The sequence below is a fragment of the Dreissena polymorpha genome, chromosome 8, assembly GCF_020536995.1.
Source record: "Dreissena polymorpha isolate Duluth1 chromosome 8, UMN_Dpol_1.0, whole genome shotgun sequence".
NCBI classification, from domain to species: Eukaryota; Metazoa; Mollusca; class Bivalvia; order Myida; family Dreissenidae; genus Dreissena; species Dreissena polymorpha.
In genome coordinates this window covers 74,718,912-74,738,156 of record NC_068362.1, presented here as the reverse complement: position 1 = coordinate 74,738,156, position 19,245 = coordinate 74,718,912, and the positions used below count along the sequence as shown (strand labels likewise).

General features: G+C 33.8%; 2 protein-coding genes across 4 annotated transcripts; one reads left to right on the top strand and one right to left on the bottom strand.

Annotated features, from left to right (window-relative positions):
- Positions 1-1,740: 1,740 nt before the first annotated feature.
- LOC127840913 (succinate dehydrogenase [ubiquinone] cytochrome b small subunit, mitochondrial-like) lies at positions 1,741-10,864 on the bottom strand. 2 transcript variants are annotated; one of them, XM_052369377.1, is made up of 5 exons: positions 10,743-10,864; positions 4,598-4,747; positions 3,993-4,152; positions 2,582-2,744; positions 1,741-2,098 (listed from the first exon to the last, which is right to left on the bottom strand). In XM_052369377.1, the coding sequence occupies exons 1-4, from the start codon at positions 10,777-10,779 to the stop codon at positions 2,585-2,587; spliced, it is 507 nt and encodes a 168-aa protein (XP_052225337.1). In that variant the 5' UTR covers positions 10,780-10,864; the 3' UTR covers positions 1,741-2,098; positions 2,582-2,584. The 2 variants fall into 2 exon arrangements, with proteins under 2 accessions (XP_052225337.1, XP_052225336.1); XM_052369376.1 differs by lacking the exon at positions 1,741-2,098 and having other exon boundaries at positions 2,141-2,744.
- A 2,070-nt stretch (positions 10,865-12,934) lies between these two features.
- Positions 12,935-18,359, top strand: LOC127840910 (putative uncharacterized protein DDB_G0286901). Of its 2 annotated transcripts, none has more exons than XM_052369373.1 (4): positions 12,935-13,050; positions 13,503-14,352; positions 16,367-16,486; positions 18,023-18,359. In XM_052369373.1, the coding sequence occupies exons 2-4, from the start codon at positions 13,512-13,514 to the stop codon at positions 18,040-18,042; spliced, it is 981 nt and encodes a 326-aa protein (XP_052225333.1). In that variant the 5' UTR covers positions 12,935-13,050; positions 13,503-13,511; the 3' UTR covers positions 18,043-18,359. The 2 variants fall into 2 exon arrangements, with proteins under 2 accessions (XP_052225333.1, XP_052225332.1); XM_052369372.1 differs by lacking the exon at positions 16,367-16,486 and adding an exon at positions 15,163-15,435.
- Positions 18,360-19,245: the final 886 nt, after the last annotated feature.

The following is a 19,245-nucleotide window of genomic DNA, read 5'->3' as shown; positions in this document are numbered from 1 at the left end:
GTGGAGTGAAGAGGGGTGTATAGTGTGTGGGGGTGTGGACATTTATTACATTATCTTCTAAACTGGAAAAAAAATGCAAAAAAAATAAAAATTCGGGGAGGGGGGGGGGGGATTCTTGGGTGCGATGGTTGGACGGTATTTCAAAAATAAAATAATAAAAATAAATAAAAAAATATTTGTGTTTTTTAACCGTTTAAAAAAAACGGGGGGGGGGGGGGGGGGGGTATAGTGTGAGGGTGTGGTGGTCATTTGTGAGATGATCTTAAAAAAAAATCAAATCTAGTCATAAATAAAGAAGTTATGGCAATTCTAGCAAAATGTAATAATTTTACCTTGAGAGTCAAGGTCATTCAAAGGTCAAGGTAAAATTCAACTTGCCAGGTACAGTAACCTCATGATAGCATGAAAGTATTTGAAGTTAGAAAGCAATAGCCTTGATACTTTAGAAGTAAAGTGGATCGAAACACAAAATTTAACCATATATTCAAAGTTAAAAAGTAAAAAAAGGGCCATAATTCCGTAAAAATGACAACCAGAGTTATGCAACTTGTCCTTTTACTGTCCCCTTATGATAGTTTGCGAGTGTTCCAAGTATGAAAGCAATATCTATGATACTTTAGGGGTAAAGTGGACCAAAACACAAAACTTAACCAAATTTTCAATTTTCTATGTATAAAGAGCCCATAATTCCGTCCAAATGCCAGTCAGAGTTTCATAACTTTGTCTGCACAGTCCCCTTATGATAGTTAATAAGTGTTGCAAGTATGAAAGCAATAGCTTTGATACTGTAGGAATAAAGTGGACCTAAACACAAAACTTAACCAAATTTTCAATTTTCTTAGTATAAAAAGGGCACATAATTCTGTCAAAATGCCAGTTAGAGTTACATAACTTTGCCTGCCCAGTCTCCTTATGATAGTAAGTGTTGCAAGTATGAAAGCAATCGCTTTGATACTTAAGGAATAAAATGGACCTAAACACAAAACTTAACCAAAATTTTCAATTTTCTAAGTATAAAAAGGGTACATAATTCTGTAAAAATGCACGCCAAAGTTATCTAACTTTGCCTGCCCAGTCCCCTCATGATAGTTAGTAAGTGTACCAAGTTTGAATGCAATAGCATTGATACTTTCTGAGAAAAGTGGACCTAAACGCAAAACTTAACCGGACGCCGACGCTGACGCCAAGGTGATGACAATAGCTCATAATTTTTTTTCAAAAAATAGATGAGCTAAAAAGTGGCCTCTTATGTTCACAAACGTCTTATTAAATTTGACCACATGACCTAATGTTTAACCTAATGTGAACCACTTTCAAACTGGACCAAGAACTCATCAGGACAAATATTCTAAACAAGTTTCATGAATATTGGACCAGAAATATGGGGTCTAGAGTGTTATTAAGCATATACCACATTACCCTTTTTCTAACTTAGCCATTATATCATTTGGACATATATTCTGACCAAGATTCACTGGGCAATCAATTTGACCTCTAGAGTATCAATAAAGCAAATTGATCACAGAGGCAGCAAACGAGACAAAAAGTGGTCGCAAAAGCTTACCATGAGCTAAAAAGTATAAAACAATTTAAGTTTCAGTCGATGAAAATCGACAGTTGATGGAGTATTGTCTCAGGAGATGTACAAGATACATGGTAATTATAAACTTATGTTCATACATGAAATTTCTGTAATAAAAGAGGCCATGGCACTTAATAGTATGCATAGTAAAACAAGGCTTTTGTTTTTGTATTGTTTTGTTATTTGTAAATATAAACAAAATTGAACCTCATTCACATTGACAACTGAACATCATTTAAACAATAATATCTATTTAAAGCCTAAACGTGTGTTTTGGAAATTTAAAAGTACATGTAATTCTTTTGTGCAAATAGTCCATGAAGATAAACTATTGCTTTCATGATTGTTAAGTTTGGAAAATCCAACATTTTAAGATTTTTTTTTACAAATAATGTAAATGTCTTTCAGGTGTTATAAGATTTTCAAACAATTGTTATAAAAATCCCAACAATAATTATCCCACCGGTAACACTCGTTTCATCCAAGACTGCAGAATTTACATCAAACAGGTATGGTCTGCAAATAATAGTAATAACTTTATAACGATAATTACAAATAAATAGTTTGAGTTTTTATTATAGCACATAAGAAAACTTTACTTTCATATGCTTTGAAAGCAAATTAGCACTTTATGCTCTAACATATTTAACCCTTACCCGCTTTACTTTCATATGCTTTGAAAGCAAATTAGCACTTTATTTTAATATATTTAACTCTTTACTGCTAAGAAGCAACGCGAAAATAGCTATAAGCAACCAAAATAAAACCAGAACAGCTTGCGAGTAACTCGCAGTATGTACAGATTTCATGATGTTTGCTGCTTATCAGTACCAAAGCATTGGGTTGAAAATGAAACTTTTACAACTCAAAATTAGTAAGAAAGGTTTTTAACTTTAATTGATTTTCTAAGGGACTACAAACGCTTTAAAGTGCGTATATGAGTGGTCAAGAGGGTAAGTGGATTGCTCTACTGTCAATCTTCAGAGTTCACATATTCACTTTTTACAACTTCCAGAGCATGGCAATAGCCTTGATAACCCCAACATCGTTAAAGTTGAAATTCATGAGTCCAGCGAAAGCCACCATAGATATCAGGTACCAGATCATATGGATGGGTGGGAAAAACTTCTGGACGTAGTCCGACAACACGTGATCAAAAGCCCTGAAAAAACAGGTAAGAGTATATTAAAAAAGACTATTGCCAAGCAATATATGTCCCCTACCGGCTCCACCATTGTCAGAATTTACAAAAAATATATATTTGTTGCCATAGCAACCAGAATTTTTCACATATGAAGAAAATGAAATGATGTGCATAATGTCCATATTGCCATCTATCCCTGCTTTAAGTTTCATGAAAAAATATTACAAAAAAGTGTGCAGGATCCACCATTTTCAGCAGTATTTCTAGTCAATTTGTTGCCAAAGCAACCAGAATTTTTGACGTATGAACAAAATGAAATAATGTGCATAATCTCCATATTGCCATCTGTCCATGTTTCAAGTTTAATGAAAAAATATGAAGAACTTTTAAAGTTATCGCAGGATCCAGAAAAGTGTAAAACCATAAGTTCCCTCTGGTGAAACCGGTAGGGGACAATAATGCGGGCTAACATATGTTGAATTACCTATATGTATAAAACATCTCAATAAATGATCGATTTTTAATAATAAATTATATGCAGCTGATAAATTATATGCAGCTGATAAATGTTTATGCAAGCTCAGGAGACAAAATCTCAACATATCAAGGGTGAAGTATTTGACCAGTAGACACTTCTCAAACAAGAACTGAGAAAACCAATAATCAGTTTATATTTCAGTGATTAATAATAACCGCTGGTTTTTGAAGTAATTTGATTACCTTAAAATCAGAAAATAAATACAACTTTAACAACCAAGAAGGTATGTCTGAATGGTTGTCTACTGGTTAATGTTAATATACCAGTGTTCGACCAAAAAAAGAGTCTTAAGCCATATTCAACCAGCAAGCTACCGAGACCACAAAACCTTGTGTTTCCTGATGCAAATAGTGTGGCATTGGACTAGTCCACATAGATTCGCATGCTGGCCTGGAGCTACGCTGGCGGCATATGTCATAAGACCCATTTTTGCATGACACAGCTGATTATATGTTAATCTACTGAATTATTTGAATATACATGTATTCACAACATCTTAAAGATTACAGATATAATCAACCATCAGATCTATGGAGTAAAACTGCACTAGATCCATCAATATCTTCCAGACTATTGGCCTTCATGGGCTTTAACAAAAATCAGGCAAAAAACAAATATGTATCTGACTGGACAGTTAATACAAATTTAGGCCCATAACAGCTACGAGTTTACCGGATTGTGTGGTCGAAAAGTGTTTGGGACTTTTGCATAGACTGAAAAAGACATACCAGAATGCGTGCATAAACACAGATGTGGTGAATATGAAGTCCATTGCAGGCCCTTGAAAGAAGAATGCACCTGGCATTATCCCAATCATGCTCACGGCCAGAATTCTCTCAATCTTCCAGTGTGTGGAGGAAAATATCATGTGTTTACCTTGCTTCTCACCTGTAAGCAAATATCGAAAATCACAGAAATATTACATAATGTATGGCCCTGCATTGTGGCAATTATTTGACAAGGAATGAAGGGTGCAATAGTGACAGGAAATTTAAGAAAACCATTTGTATTTATAGTCAATATCAGATACTATTTATATTAAATTTAAAGTTGTATACCGCTTCAAAATGTTAAAACAATTTGTTGTTGCAACAGCAAAAAGAACAACGTCAACATGTGTAAAATATTACAAAGAAAATTATCAAATAGTTTTGAAACAAACTGGACAAAAGAACTCAGCTCTATGAAATTCTTTGAACATGATTTCTATAACATCTTAATAAATATCATATCATTAACAATAACATCCAATTAATCAATTTGGCAAATTAATTGGCAAAAAACTTCTTTTAAAGCATATGTCTCTCAACCCAATTATATTTGAGACCAATACCAGGGGTGAAAGGTCCACGTCTGGCTTTAAAATAATCCAGGGCTGCAGATGAGGCTGGTGTTAGAATGAATGTGTTTGCAGGGACCTGCTGCCTCATGAGGCAAGTCACCCCAGTGCGTGCTACATTTGATCTGAACAAAACTGGTCCACCTGAAAAACAAATAGTAAAATGCGGTGTCAATGGATGTTTAAGATCACAATACATGCTCTCAAATTTAGGGCCATGTGCCAAATTAGCAATTGGCTATAAATAAACCAATTAGCTACACAAATTCTATTTGGTTACATAAATGCCCATACAACTACCAAAATTAGTAGACTTAAGATTTACCATAACCTTGGGTATGTACATTCCACAAATCTTCACATATGATTAAATCATAATTTATATAAAGGGGTATGCAAATTCTACCATAACATACACACTAAATAATCCTCTCCAAAATGCAGTATTTTTAATTATTTGCTGAAAAATATAAGGTGCAGTGGGTTAAAAAAATATCATTATGGTCAGTCAGATTACATGAAACATTACTATTTTTAAGGCCTAAATATTGTGCAAAACAGTGAAAACAATTAAACATAATATTCAAATTTAAAAAAAGAATTGACTGATTAATTTCAAACCTAAAATATCAACAACTGTTGAGCTTTCAGGGCTTTTGGAAACACTTAATTTAGCCTATTTGTATGCATGAATTTAACAAAGGACGTTTATCACAAACAAATTACATGTTTGTAAGAGTCCCCAAGACCCATGATTTATGCATTACTGTGTATGACCCGATAAAACATTAATCTGTACTGAGTGGCTTTTAATATTTATACAAATTCATTTGTTCACTGGTTTGTATACCTTGATCTGAAGAAACATGATGCAATATCACATTTCCAATTAGAATATCCATAAATACATTACATACATGTACTAGAAAAGCGGTATATGTCCAGTTATTGATTAGAAAGAGTTCATATGCATGTTTTGGCAAATGAAATGATGACAACACAACATATTAATATATGAGCGTTGAATTTATTTAATACAGAGTGGGTTTATAATCAGGGATTGTGGCTTTAACACTGTCATCCATCTTACATGGGAGTTACGGCGTATATCTATTGTATCATGATCACAGATTAAATCTAGACATTTCAGTATGGACTAGAGTAAAATGGGTTTTTATTCATGAACAAAAAGAATGATATCATGTATACTAATTCTTTATTTTAATGGATATTTTTGCTTAAAATTTGAAGATGAAAGCAATATTACCGAGGACTCCTTTTGGGACTCCTCCTTGTGCCTTTAACACTTCTACTTTTTACTAGTATGAAGTCTCAGTATTCCAGTTTTAAAATCCTTGACTAGAGAGACATCTGACTTCATATTTGTGCTTAAAATCATGAAATCATAGTATTGAACTACTTCTTACAAAGCCTAGATGACAGTGAATGTAATATATGTTAGGAAGCAGATGATTTTTTTCAATATAAAAATACATTAAATGCTGTTTCTGACTTATTTGACAGGTTTTTTAGCCTCTGGTGGTATAATTCACAGAAATCTATGTAATATTATAATATCTTTGGACTTGATTTTTGCCATGAAATACAAAAAAGGTTGGCTTTTAATTCACTATCATGCATCTATAAATAGCAATTTGCGGCCCCTATCATAAAAACACCATAGTGTGAAGGCCTGATAAAATCAATATGGAAGTAAATCGCTCATAAGGTGTCCAAAACAACACTGGTGCACTGGAGGGGTAGAAATTGTTTTTTTAATAGGGGGAAATGAAGGGTTAAGCCATGGTAAATTTAAGCCACACGGAGCTTGAATAGCTTATAGAACTTGTGCAGATTTTTATTATTTCAAGACGCTGGGACAAACACCTCCATAAGGGAGACTGTTCCGTCAAGATCTGATATCTGGCATAAGGTCATATTCCCAACAATTATTTTTTTTTTACCAAATCAACTCCAAACATTCACAATTGACTGTTGTACTTTTGAATATTAGTAAATAAGATGACTAGTCGTGAACCATAGAGTTTTAAGTTGTAAATTCAATTATATTGATATTTGCATGTCTGGAATTTCCTGGTTAATGTTAGTTTTATCACATATATTTTAACTTTTATTTATTTAACATTTTTTCCCATTTTATATAGACCAGTTGAATGTTATTGTTTACATTCGGGATTTTCCGTGCATGCGCACTGACTGGTTGGCAAAAACACTGGTTACAGTAACGTAAAACACGCATAAAGGCCTTTTGTTTAGTCAACAAGGGCTGTTTGTAAAACATGCATGCCCCCCATATGGGCTCTCCGTTGTAGTGACAGCCATTGTGTGAATATGTTTTTTGTCACTGTGACCTTGACCTTTGACCTAGTAACCTGAAAATCAATAGGGGTCATCTGCCAGCCATGATCAATGTACCTATGAAGTTTCATGATCCTAGCCATAAGCGCTCTTGAGTTATCATCCAGAAACCATTTTAATATTTCGGTTCACCGTGACCTTGACCTTTGACCTAGTGACCTGAAAATCAATAGGGGTCATCTGCCAGCCATTATCAATCTACCTACGAAGTTTCATGATCCTAGGCATAAGCGTTCTTGAGTTATCATCCGGAAACCATTTTACTATTTTGGGTCACCGTGACCTTGACCTTTGACCTAGTGACCTGAAAATCAATATGGGTCATCTGCGAGTCATGATCAATGTACCTATGAAGTTTCATGATCATAGGCATAAGCATTCTTGAGTTATCATCCGGAAACCATTTTACTAGTTCGGGTCACTGTGACCTTGACCTTTGACCTAGTGACCTAAAAATCAATAGGGGTCATCTGCGAGTCATGATCAATGTACCTATTAAGTTTCATGATCCTAGGCCCAAGCGTTCTTGAGTCATCATCCAGAAACCACCTGGTGGACGGACCGATCGACCGACATGTGCAAAGCAATATACATAATAAATTGGTAATAAAACCGAAATAAACATTAAAACTCTTAAAAAAATAGTGCAAACATATCATATTTAGCACCAAATAAATGTATATTCACAAATATAATTTTCTCTTCATAAAAATGCAAAGTAGTTATAAGCATAGAGTAAACGTGATCGGTAGACTAAATACTTATAATTCCACAAAACAAAACAATAAATTAGCTGTATTCTTTCTTATAGTAAGACTTAAATAAATTATATTTCAACAATAATAAAAGATATATTAATTGTATTATAATTATAAGTGGTGTGGATTGGGTTATTTTTCATCAGTGATCGATAGTGTCAGAGATGCATTTAATCAATTATAAAACAAAGCCCTAAAAAGCGGAATACATTACAATTTTTAAATATTGTGGTAATTTTATTTTACATTGAATGAATTTTCGTTTTGTATACAATATTAATACAATTTTGCATACAAACGGAAAACCCCTGCATATTATGCAAATTGAACTGTCTTTGACTGTATATTAAATACTCTTTACTTGTAATAAGGAGTGATAAAAATCTAGCGTTTTATGACAAATTTTTTAGTGCATATATGTAATTTATTTAACGCAATTATTTTTTACCCTATTGTGATTGCTTGTGTTCATGATGGTGTTTCATACACTGCAGTAATTTACAATCTTTACACGTAATAGCGAAGTTTACTTTTGCCGGTACTCGTTAAATTCCTTTATTGCGTAGCAGTAAAATTGCACAATATTTTGAATGTATAGTTATTAAACAATGTTTTATTATGATTAAACTGGCTGATATATATATATATATATATATATATACACTAGTTCCTGTTAATCCATTTCCGACAAATGTCTTCTTTTTTGTGAATGTTAAAATATTTTATTGAAGCAACTGTTCAGTATTTTAGCTTTTAAATTTTTCTTAAATGACTGCTCAATATGCCAAGAGATGACATGGAGGTATCGTCACTTGTGTTTAATGACCAGACACCGATCTGCCACATGTGGTTTATGCAGGGACCCACGTATAGTTCCCTGGGTTTATGACACCATGTTTTCTTTGTAATTGTTTTGACAGTAGATCATAACGAGATAATCGGTTTGTGATGAACAAAGGTGCAATTAAACACCAGGATATAAATGCTGCAACAAAGATTGCCAACATTAGTGTGAACAATTATATAAAACAATTATATTAATCAAGAGAATTTAATTAATTTGTAACAAGGTTAGTTTTTTCAAAAGACCTATAAAATACAGGGCTCGCCCTGTCGTTCGCCACTTGAACCATTTGCGAAAATATTGAGAATTTGGCTCAAGAAAAATCCGATTTGCGAAAATGCTTAAATCTCGTAAAATTTCATTGAAAACAGCCGCCATTTTAACCCGAAACTGGTTTTCTATATTTTTCTCTTTGTTTCAATGAAAGTATTCGCAATTTGAACAGTGAACGAAAACCGGTCTGCAGCTGTATCGGGCCATCCTTTGACCTTATTATTATTGAAGCGCACATGGTAGCTGGCCAATCAAAACTGAGCTCGCTTACACACGAAATGACGTTGAATGAAACGTAAAAATGGGTGGAGCTTTGAATACACAATTAATATTGTCGCCTGCAAACAAAATAGCGGCCGGTCGCAAATGTCGTATTTTAAGATTAAAGCGTGACAATAAATTAATTATTTCCAAGCTGACTATCGATCTAAATTAAATTGATAATTAAATTATTAGTTCTATGTCGTTGATGTTACAACTTTCTGCCGATTTTCGATTGAAATGAAAAGGTGATAATTAATTAATTTGATCCTTTTACTCACACACTATGCTTACTAACAGCGGCGTATTTTAGTCAAAGGAAAACGTAAAAACACGCGCGGTTTAATTGCAATTAAAGTTTAATTAAAGGTTGCTAGTATCCCCAGTGTCTACAGTTGATTGTGAACGAGGTTTCAGTAGGCAGAATGTAATCAAAACTGATCTAAGAAATTGTTTGACTGTATAAAATTTGGAACATCTCATGAAAAATCTCAATTGAAGGAATAGACAGCAAAGATGTTGACTTTAAAGTGATCTACAAACTGTGGGCTGGTAAAAAACAGCGCAGAATAATAATGAAATAATAATGATACATGTCATGACTTTGTTCTCTGTATATAACAGGATTTGTTTGCAATGTATTTGTGAATGAAATGTATGCTTATATTTTACATGCCATTCATCATGTTGTTAAAAATTATCTCTATAGCATACTGTATATATTGTTATTTGAAACAAACGAAAACTGGTTGGCAATAGGCCCAACGAAAACTGGTTGGCAATAGGCCCAAAACGCACCACAGACAATCTAGGATTTTTATTTTTATGTACATATATATGTTTTGTACAACACCATTGAATATAATTAATATATAAATAGGCGTTTCATCAAATTAGCAAGTTTCAAGATCCAAAATTTTTTCTGAAAGAATTTCAACTTCTGAGAATGTTTGAACTAAAAATGGTCGCGAAGAAGTGCCAAGTAGAGAGATTTTTGTGGTTACCACATATTGAGCTCTTATATTGTGTTCCACTCCCGAGTTTGTTGTTAGTAAAAACAAATAATAACAACAATATAATTGTTCAAATGATGCATTTCCTTGAATGCTAATGTTTTATTCAGACATAATTAGTACAATTTTATTTGATATTGTGCATGATTATCCTTAAAAACGATTATTTGGCAATATTTTCTATTTGCGCTTTTATGAATTCTACCTCTTTTTGCCAACCAGTGGGCGAAGTCTAAACTTTGCAGATGCGCATGACGTCACTCGTCAACTGGGGGTCTGGTCTATAAATTAAGTCTAAATTTCAAGATTTACAGGAGTAGACCATATTCCAAAAGCTGGAAAAAATTATTTTTACTGAATCGTTTTACAATTTTATGACCCCATATATTTATGCTTGAATTAGTAACAAACAAATCATGAAAATTAGGTGCATCGGTAAGTGTCGGGTGATCACAGTGAACTTGACCTTCATTTCGGATGAAATTTGGACCGAAATTAACTGATGTCTCAGTTTAGTCCACGAAAGTTGTCATTTGAATGCTGATATATTTAAATTAACCACTTGTATATCATATATTTGTGTACATCAATTTGTAAAATCGACAAAGTACCTCTTCCCAAACGCAGTAGTAATGCAGAAGATGCCATATTCTCTTTCAGACCTTCGGTTGTTTACAGGCAATGTGAAGGTCGTTTTATTATCCCAAATATTTAAAATTACAATAAAGTTAAGGCTATACGACACTTGAAAATGAACAGAGGTTTTTAACAGCGCGATAGTTGTACTCAATTGTTTGTTCGTTCAGTTATCAATTTATAAGTTCAAATGAGAAATAATGATACATGTAATTGTCTTACAATACGCATATGATTTAAATGATTTTGATCTCATTTGCACAATGGTGTGTTCCACAAAGGCGGCCATTTCAACTAGTGGAAAGTATATCATACTTTCATATTGTATGCAGAAAATACAAATTTTATTTTTACCTCATTTTGTAAAAAAATGCAATTCACAATTATTCATAACAAACGGTATACGTTGATATATCTTCTTCTTCCCATAATTTGCAGGGCTCCTCTTGAGCATTGACGCAATTTGAATACCAGTGTGACGTGAAACTCGTCAGACTATGAAAAGGGTCAGATAAACGGAACATACAGAGCACTGCGCATGCGCAATGGAACAAAAATAAACAAAATCGTAGTCGTGAGAACGGTCAGATAGTCTAAAGGTAATATTGAGCAACGATTCTTGCCATAATTTAAATATAATTGCAACAGACACATGACAATCTAGGCATAATATTGTATGTACAGAGCTATACGATGTCAATTTACCTTCAAATTTACTGCAGTTAGATCTATTTATCTTAGTTTTTAACTGAAAGATAAACTAAATTTTGCCAAAATATATTATCAAAGACCTAACAATAAACATGTGTTTATGTTTATTGACAGTTACTTGATATTAAAGATTAAGGAACTTAATTATAACTGTAACTATGAATTTTACATTTTCGTTATGAGTTTTAAATTACGCGCTTAGTTATGTATTTATTACACTTATAACGTGTGTGAGGAAATAACGTGTGAGCGTATTTACAAATATATATAATCATATTACCCGAGGCTAACGTTTTGTCAAAATTTCAACACACTGGGAACGTTATTTGAATGATCAGACATGCCAGTGTTGGTAAACACTTGAATTTCTCTCAAATGATGCATCACATTTATCGATATGAGTAATGAAGAACAATGATTTATTCATTTGTTATTGTTGTATTTCAGAGCTCTCCTCTGTTGTATCTCCGAAAACCGATCCGAAATACGACATTTTATTTCATAAAAACCTTAATGTATTTAATTGATAATTTTAATTTTGGACTTAATAAAGATTACTATTATGCAAGATAGCATGTACTAAATATTATACAGAAGCTTTGTGTATGTTTAACCGACAGTTTAATTGTCATTTGTATTAGAATACCAAATTGACTTTGGATTTTAAAATATAAAAATACTATGCAGCAATAGCATTAACTGCCTCAAGCACTTGCTTGAAAATCAAACGTCCCTGTTATACTGTCTGCATCGCAACGATTCCACTATATTGACATTCACACCGACAAGACCATTCTTACCTGCATCGAATTGCCAAGATTTGAAAAAATTCTTATGTTTGTTGAAATTATTGGAAATATGAATCATATGTGCTCAAATTTTCGATCATCGTTGAACTTGTACAATTATTTTCCATATATGTATCAGTTTTTGTGTTGTTGTTTTTCTCTCAATCAATCGTGTTTGAGAACAACTTTGATGCTATATTTATTTTTAATTTTGCATACACATCAACTTCATATTTTAAACAGTCTCAACTTGAATGCAATTGAAAAATAACTGACAAATATACAAAAGAACTACATTAATATTACGCAAATAAGGAACAGTGCTTAGTTAGATAAACAACATTCTATGTTACACAATATTTACAATAAATGACAGCGTTGAAGTACGAAGGACCATAATACTTCCGTTGGGGATTGTTATTCGGCCGAAGGATGGACATAAAACTGCCCGTGGCCCTCTAATTGTCATCACATATTTAAAATACTTAAAATTACATGCGTAAATGTCAAACGTGAGTCACTGAAATTGTTTTTCATTTACTACAATCATCTGAAGTAAAACTTCAAACGCGTCACACACAAAATCGATACTCGAACGTGATTGGTCGTCGCAAGGTGACGGAAATCGGAAACGTTTTCTTACTTCCGTCATACGAGCTAAACTTTTGGTGTAATTGAATATAAACTGAGACGTGGACACAGGCCGATCAGTTAACTAATTGTCTATCAGTTATACAGATCGAAATTGAAACAATTTTGGATATACAAGAAGGGAATACAGAAGGTAATAGTTCAATCTATTTAAATACATTTAGATCTAGTAAATTAATTTAATTAATATAATACTAATTAACATATTTATTATTAAAAAAATGAGTGTTAACTTAAATTAATTATAAAATGTTTTACTGTAGAGCATTTCAAATAGTGAGTGTCCAATCAATTATAGTTAAATGCAATACACTGGTCTATGGTGTGCAACTAATACATTTTGGACATGTTGTCTTCAATATTTGGTCATTTTCTTTTTATATACCTTTCTCGATGTTTTGAATAAACCAAGGCGCGGTTAAATGTCTTTCTTTATTTTCATATACAGATATTAATAATATTGAGCAGCCCAAATAAAGATTGAAGCGGATAATAATAAATTTCTCGCTAAAAAAATTACAATTTGTATCGTTTAATTGTTAAGTGTTTAACATTTGTATGATGTACATTTTATTTTCATTCCAGTATCTTACTATGCGTGTGGTAATAGGTCTACTGTGCGTTGGTTTGGTGCACTTTGCCAACGCGCAGAGCGATATTAGTAGTTTCGGAATCTTCGGCACCAACGGCGGGGGAACAAATTTATCACCGAGCGCATCATCGCCTAATAGTTTTGGAAGCAATGGTGCTCAACAGCAATCAAACGTTGTGGGCGGAATCATGCCCACAAGTAACACGCAGGGCATGGGGAACTTTGGCGCGCAGTCATCGATGAGTACACAGCAGGGAATGGGCATGAATCAAATGTCGAATCAAATGAACCAAGGTAGTAACCAAATGGGAAACCAGATGAATCAAGGTATGAACCAAATGGGAAACCAAATGGGAAATCAAATGGGAAACCAAATGGGAAACCAGATGAACCAAGGAATGAACGGCATGCAGATGTCCAATACAAACAATATGATGCAGCAAGGTCAGTTTCAGGACCCCACCACCATGGGAAACTTCAACCGCGGCTCCTTCAACCAAATGGGATTCAATCCTCAGACACAGGGCAATCTTTTCCAAGACCAACTCGCGAACCAAAACAATCAGGGCTTCCAGCAATCGAATCAATTCGGATCGTCTCAAATGCAATTCGGTGGCATGCCGGGCATGACGCAGTTCGGCCAGATGCCCCAGTTTGGAATGGCGCAGCAGAGATTTGCCTCTCCCTTCCTCGGTCAGCCGACCATGTTCGGCCCGTTTAACGATCCTAGGATGAACGCGTTTGCTCCTGTTAACCCGATGCTGATGCCCAGGCCAATGATGCCTCCGGGACTCCCTGGAATGTTCGGACCAATGCCAGGAATGCCAGGAATGCCCGGATTGCGTAAGTCGATAGTTAGTCATTTGTAGCCTAAAATAATCGCTTTCAGGAAAAAATAGGTTAATTGTAAAATGTTTCACATGATTCCATCATCAGCAGAATATACGTTTATATTCATTATTTATAATTTCCTTGTCACAACCTTCAAGTGCATCAAAACGATGACTGGTTTATATTGGCTTAAAAGCTTTGAAAGTAAAATGAAAAATTGGCAAAAAAGTCAATGTCTCAGGGTATAAATTATAATGAATACCTGGACAACTAACACTCTTTACGTCACGTGATTTTATATGAGATAGTAAGAGACTTTTAAAAAAAATGAATGCACTTATTTACAATTTACATCTGCAGTCACAGATTTTAATTTTATATAAATTGTTAAATACGGTTGGAAATGTAGGACATATTACCGAGCTTTATTGTTCACGAGTACATGTATAATGATTTATGTATTGTTAGTATTTATGTATTGTTAGTTGTCATAACATTATTTGATACAAATTATAGAAACGCACATGGAAATATGTCTGTAGCGGTCGTTGTAGTCTGTTGTTAGCTTAACTCATTCGATCGACCAACCGCTTCAGGTCTGAATTAAATTGCTTTTCATTATTTGTAAATAGTCCGACATTATTAAATCACTTAAGTAAGAATTATTTTGTATACGCAATATAAGTGTAGTTAGTGGCTGAAAGAGGCAAACTTTGGAGCAACCGCTGGGATTCAAACCATAAGGAGTATGATCATAATGTGTTAGAATAATGTAATGGCTAGAGATAACAGAGTTTTATAATAAAACTCTTTATCGTCCAGAAATGAGCAACACTATCTTCGACGCCAACGGCATCCCAGTCGGATCTGTAGGCGGTGTATTCTCCCAGACTGGATCCCCTTCTCAGAGTGGAAACTCACAGACGGTCACCGGATTCGGTTTACCTTCGACCGGTACCAACGCTTTCCCCGGCGTCCCTGGTGCCTTTGGATCCCAGTCCGGCAGCATAGGTCAAGGGGGCGGTTTCTCTCAGAACGGCATGATGCAACAGCCACAAATGTTTGGGGTCGGATTGCCGCCGATGAGACCACAAAGTATGGGCGCTGGTGCAAGCAGTATTGGGTTGAACAGCTTTGCTTTGGGAGATAACGGCATGCCAATTCGGGGCGGCGATATGCCGCAATTCAGCGGCATAGTTCTCCCAAATCAGCAAGGGACATTTAAAAACACTAACGCTTTCAGCTCTATGAACACGGTTTCACCTGGCATGAACACTGTTAATATGGCTAACATGAATTTTGATATGAACTCAAATACAAACCGAAACACCGGCACCATTAGCTCTTCGCAACTGCAGATGAATTCTGGCTTCCAAGGGAGCAATTCAAATTCAAACTTTACACCAAATGGTGTCAATGTAAATATGAACACTGATAGTTTTAGTAACTTTAACGATGACAGCTCTGATTTCACTGCAAATGCGCAGAGCAATGGACCCGGCGCAGGTTCGACATCCGGGAACTCATGGGACGGAGGTTCCGGCATATTTGCTAACCAGGCCAATACGAATAACTTTTCAAACACAGGACTTAGTTCTTTTAGTGGCTAAGTGCTTTGAGTGAACCTTTAAATGCACAAATAAGATCACTGCTTATTTTTAGCAGCTTTCTAACGACACTTCTTTTGTATCTTCGCTGACTCTATACGTTTTTTTACGCTTTTGTGCATGGAATAAAATTAAATAACAATAAAAACGTGCGTTTTTTTACATAATTTTTTTTTGCAAACCGCTCAATTCATGCATCCATGTGCGTTTCTTCAAATACATATCAGTTCGAATTTGATACTACGCTTGGATTCTGCTGTTAAGACACATGTCTTAACACTGGCTAATATTCGCGTCAAACGCGATGAATATAACCCCGATTAATTAAGGTTGTTTAAAACTAACAGTACCTCCGGGGATCTCCCAAAACACGGTACGTGATGTAAAGTAAAATCTGTTTTGTTACTTACGACTCACAGCGCTGCCAGGTATGCCGCAGCCTCAAATCCTCCCCTTTAACATGCCAGTAGGGGTGCCAGGCCCGATGATGATCCCCATACCTCAATCCGGAATGGCCCCTATGGTCCCTATGGTTTCCGGTAGGGGCAAAAAATAAGCCAAAAATAAACGCACACTTTTATTGATGTAAGCTATGCTTAGTACACAATTTGTTGCATGATTTTTTAATATTGATTTGGTTAAGCGGTGTATCATTTGTTTTCTTTGGTGCTTGCTTTGCTGGAATGGTATGTTTCTTGCTTCTTTGCTAGTGAATACATAAGGGGCCCTGGGGATTCTGTGTTCAAACAGACGTTATTACTAACGTACATATACTTTTTTGAATATTACACTTTTAGTCCACTAACTACTTTTTTTGTGATTATAAAAGATTATGTTATTTAATAATGTTATTTGTTTGAATAGATACCAGTATGTTACTCAATAATTAAACGGTAATTGGTGCATGTTTGAAAACGAAATCAGTGCAATTAACGACATTATTTTCTGCTTTAAATGAATTTTATTCAGTTCATACAAATATAATTATACCTTTTCCTTTAAGACTGAATAAAAAAATATTCTACAATCGCATATATATTTTTAATTTGCATGATTTTTTTTAAACTAAACTCAAACAAGCAAACAATTTAGGCTTTAACTCGTTTATGATATAGATGTCTATTAAAATTAAAGGTAATAAACCGAATTTATCATGTAAGCCCCTTTAATCTAAAATCGTTCTACATGTTCACATTACTCTAGACTTTTTTTTTGCAGAAACGTTAATACTTAAGTTCAATAATGGATTTTATTGCATGTGTCGTTGAATAGACTGATCCCGAAATTCGTTCGAGTTAAGAAAACCCCACTAATACAAACAACGCTTGTCAATTATATCAAACAATGATAGCTTGATTTAAATAATAACGGTTGATACGGTTTGAAATAATTATAAATAGATCAGCTTTATTTGTACCAGCAAGTTATTGGTTTTTTCCACAATGATTGCTTTTCTGGGATACATATATTATGAAACATACAAAATCATTAATGACGACTTAAAAAAAATAAAATTTTCAAATTAAATTAAATTCGTCCTTAGGTCTGAAATAAATCCAGTCCACGACCAATAATCACGCCCGAAAATCAATAGAATACAAATTTAAATACTACGCATTACAAAATATTTTCAGAAACTTTATATATTAGTCATCTTTACTAATTATTTGATCGGTGTGTCAGATTTTATAAATCACCAGCCATAAGAACATTCACGCATAAGCGACAATGATTGTATTTTTTTATTTAGATGTTGGTATTGGTGTCGTACATGTATTACTCATATAAAACGGTTTTTCGTTAACTAACACAACTTTTAACTTCATATTAATTATCGTATGTAATGATATTCAATTTTTGTATAATTTGTACCTATAAATATAAATAAAACGAACACTGATAAAAAATGAATTCAACAATTAAATTGAAAAAGAAGCAAATAAGTATGTATTTATATATTTGAATTTTTACAGTTGAATATGTTCTGTGTAATTGTTGATTTTAATAATTTTACTATCTATAAACGTATACTTGCAAAAGTAAATGACACAATAAACATATGTTTGTTCTTCCAGTGGGTAAGAAGAAGAAGTAAATCGCGGGCCGGACATTGGCCCTCATAGCGCCGGAATCTGAACACTTTTTTCGTGATCGTAGATTATATACATTGTGTTCTCATCGGCGCGTGTTTTCATTCTGGTCATAATATGTTATTGACCATAGTCTGTGGTCGACATTGTGTTTTATTAGGATTGTTATTTATTGTTGTAAAATTATGATTGATCTGTGTTACAAGTGCATGAAATCCAGTATTAAAACTGAACTATATATGTAATTAAATGAAAAAACAAATGTATTTGTATTAAAATGCAACTTTTAACAATATAATTTATTAAAATATATAAACGACTAGTTATTGATAAGTTGTGTTCAGTTATTTTAAGATAATATTAATGGATTTGTTCTCTGTTTGACAAAAGACCATTAAAAAATGCGCAAAGATTAAAAATGAATGCATATCATAAATATTTCAGACTATTTAAAATGTTTAAGATTTGTTGCTCAATTCATTTAATAACAATTGTAAAATGTACGAAAATAAACACGTCCCTGAAGGCTATCTTTGAAGAAATTGAAAGGTTGTTTATGTGCACCAAAAGAAAATTACTAAATATATATATACCGAATAACTGAATATTACATACATATATTATTTACTGAATGAATTAATAATGCAAGTGCGTTTCCTGTCAGTTACGCAAATATCTTATCTAAAATGACTTGCCAAGATGTTATTCCGGGTGATGAAACATGATCAAACACTGTAGTCAGTGTTAACTAATAAGCTAACCAAAGCGTATCTGGAGAAGATTCGATGCGTCATTATAACGTAATCATAAACGTTTCTATGACATTTGTTGAAAACAAATCGTGGCAAATTTCAAACTTGTATCGATGAAATCTACACCCGGAAACTTGACAATAAATATCAAACTTAATTATAGATATCATATCGACGTCATAATATGATCACGTACAGGTAACGATGATATGTTTGGAAATAAAAAAATCGCCTCGAGCGACGCGGGCCGGAAGTAGTCCAAATATATGACCATATATTATCATCAGAGCGCATGGGCAGACATTGGACATGTGTTATCATACTAGATACATTATTATGAAACTGCACAATATTTCTCGTATCCCAAGTATTAAAGATGTATTCATCGGTCAACAGCAAGTCACGGTATCGCTTAAACACTAACCATTATACATATAATCTGAAAAGATCACCGGT

Excerpts from the sequence above, each read along its gene's own strand:
- LOC127840910 (XM_052369372.1), top strand. The coding sequence starts at position 13,512 with ATGCGTGTGGTAATAGGTCTACTGTGCGTTGGTTTGGTGCACTTTGCC. Across the intron at positions 14,353-15,162 it reads GCCAGGAATGCCCGGATTGC|AAATGAGCAACACTATCTTC; the intron begins GTAAGTCGATAG and ends TTTATCGTCCAG. Across the intron at positions 15,436-18,022 it reads GCCGCCGATGAGACCACAAA|TGGGTAAGAAGAAGAAGTAA; the intron begins GTATGGGCGCTG and ends TTGTTCTTCCAG.
- LOC127840913 (XM_052369377.1), bottom strand. The coding sequence starts at position 10,779 with ATGGCATCTTCTGCATTACTACTGCGTTTGGGAAGAG. Across the intron at positions 4,748-10,742 it reads ACTACTGCGTTTGGGAAGAG|GTGGACCAGTTTTGTTCAGA; the intron begins GTACTTTGTCGA and ends TTTGTTTTTCAG. Across the intron at positions 2,745-3,992 it reads GTGTTTATGCACGCATTCTG|GGCTTTTGATCACGTGTTGT; the intron begins GTATGTCTTTTT and ends CTGTTTTTTCAG.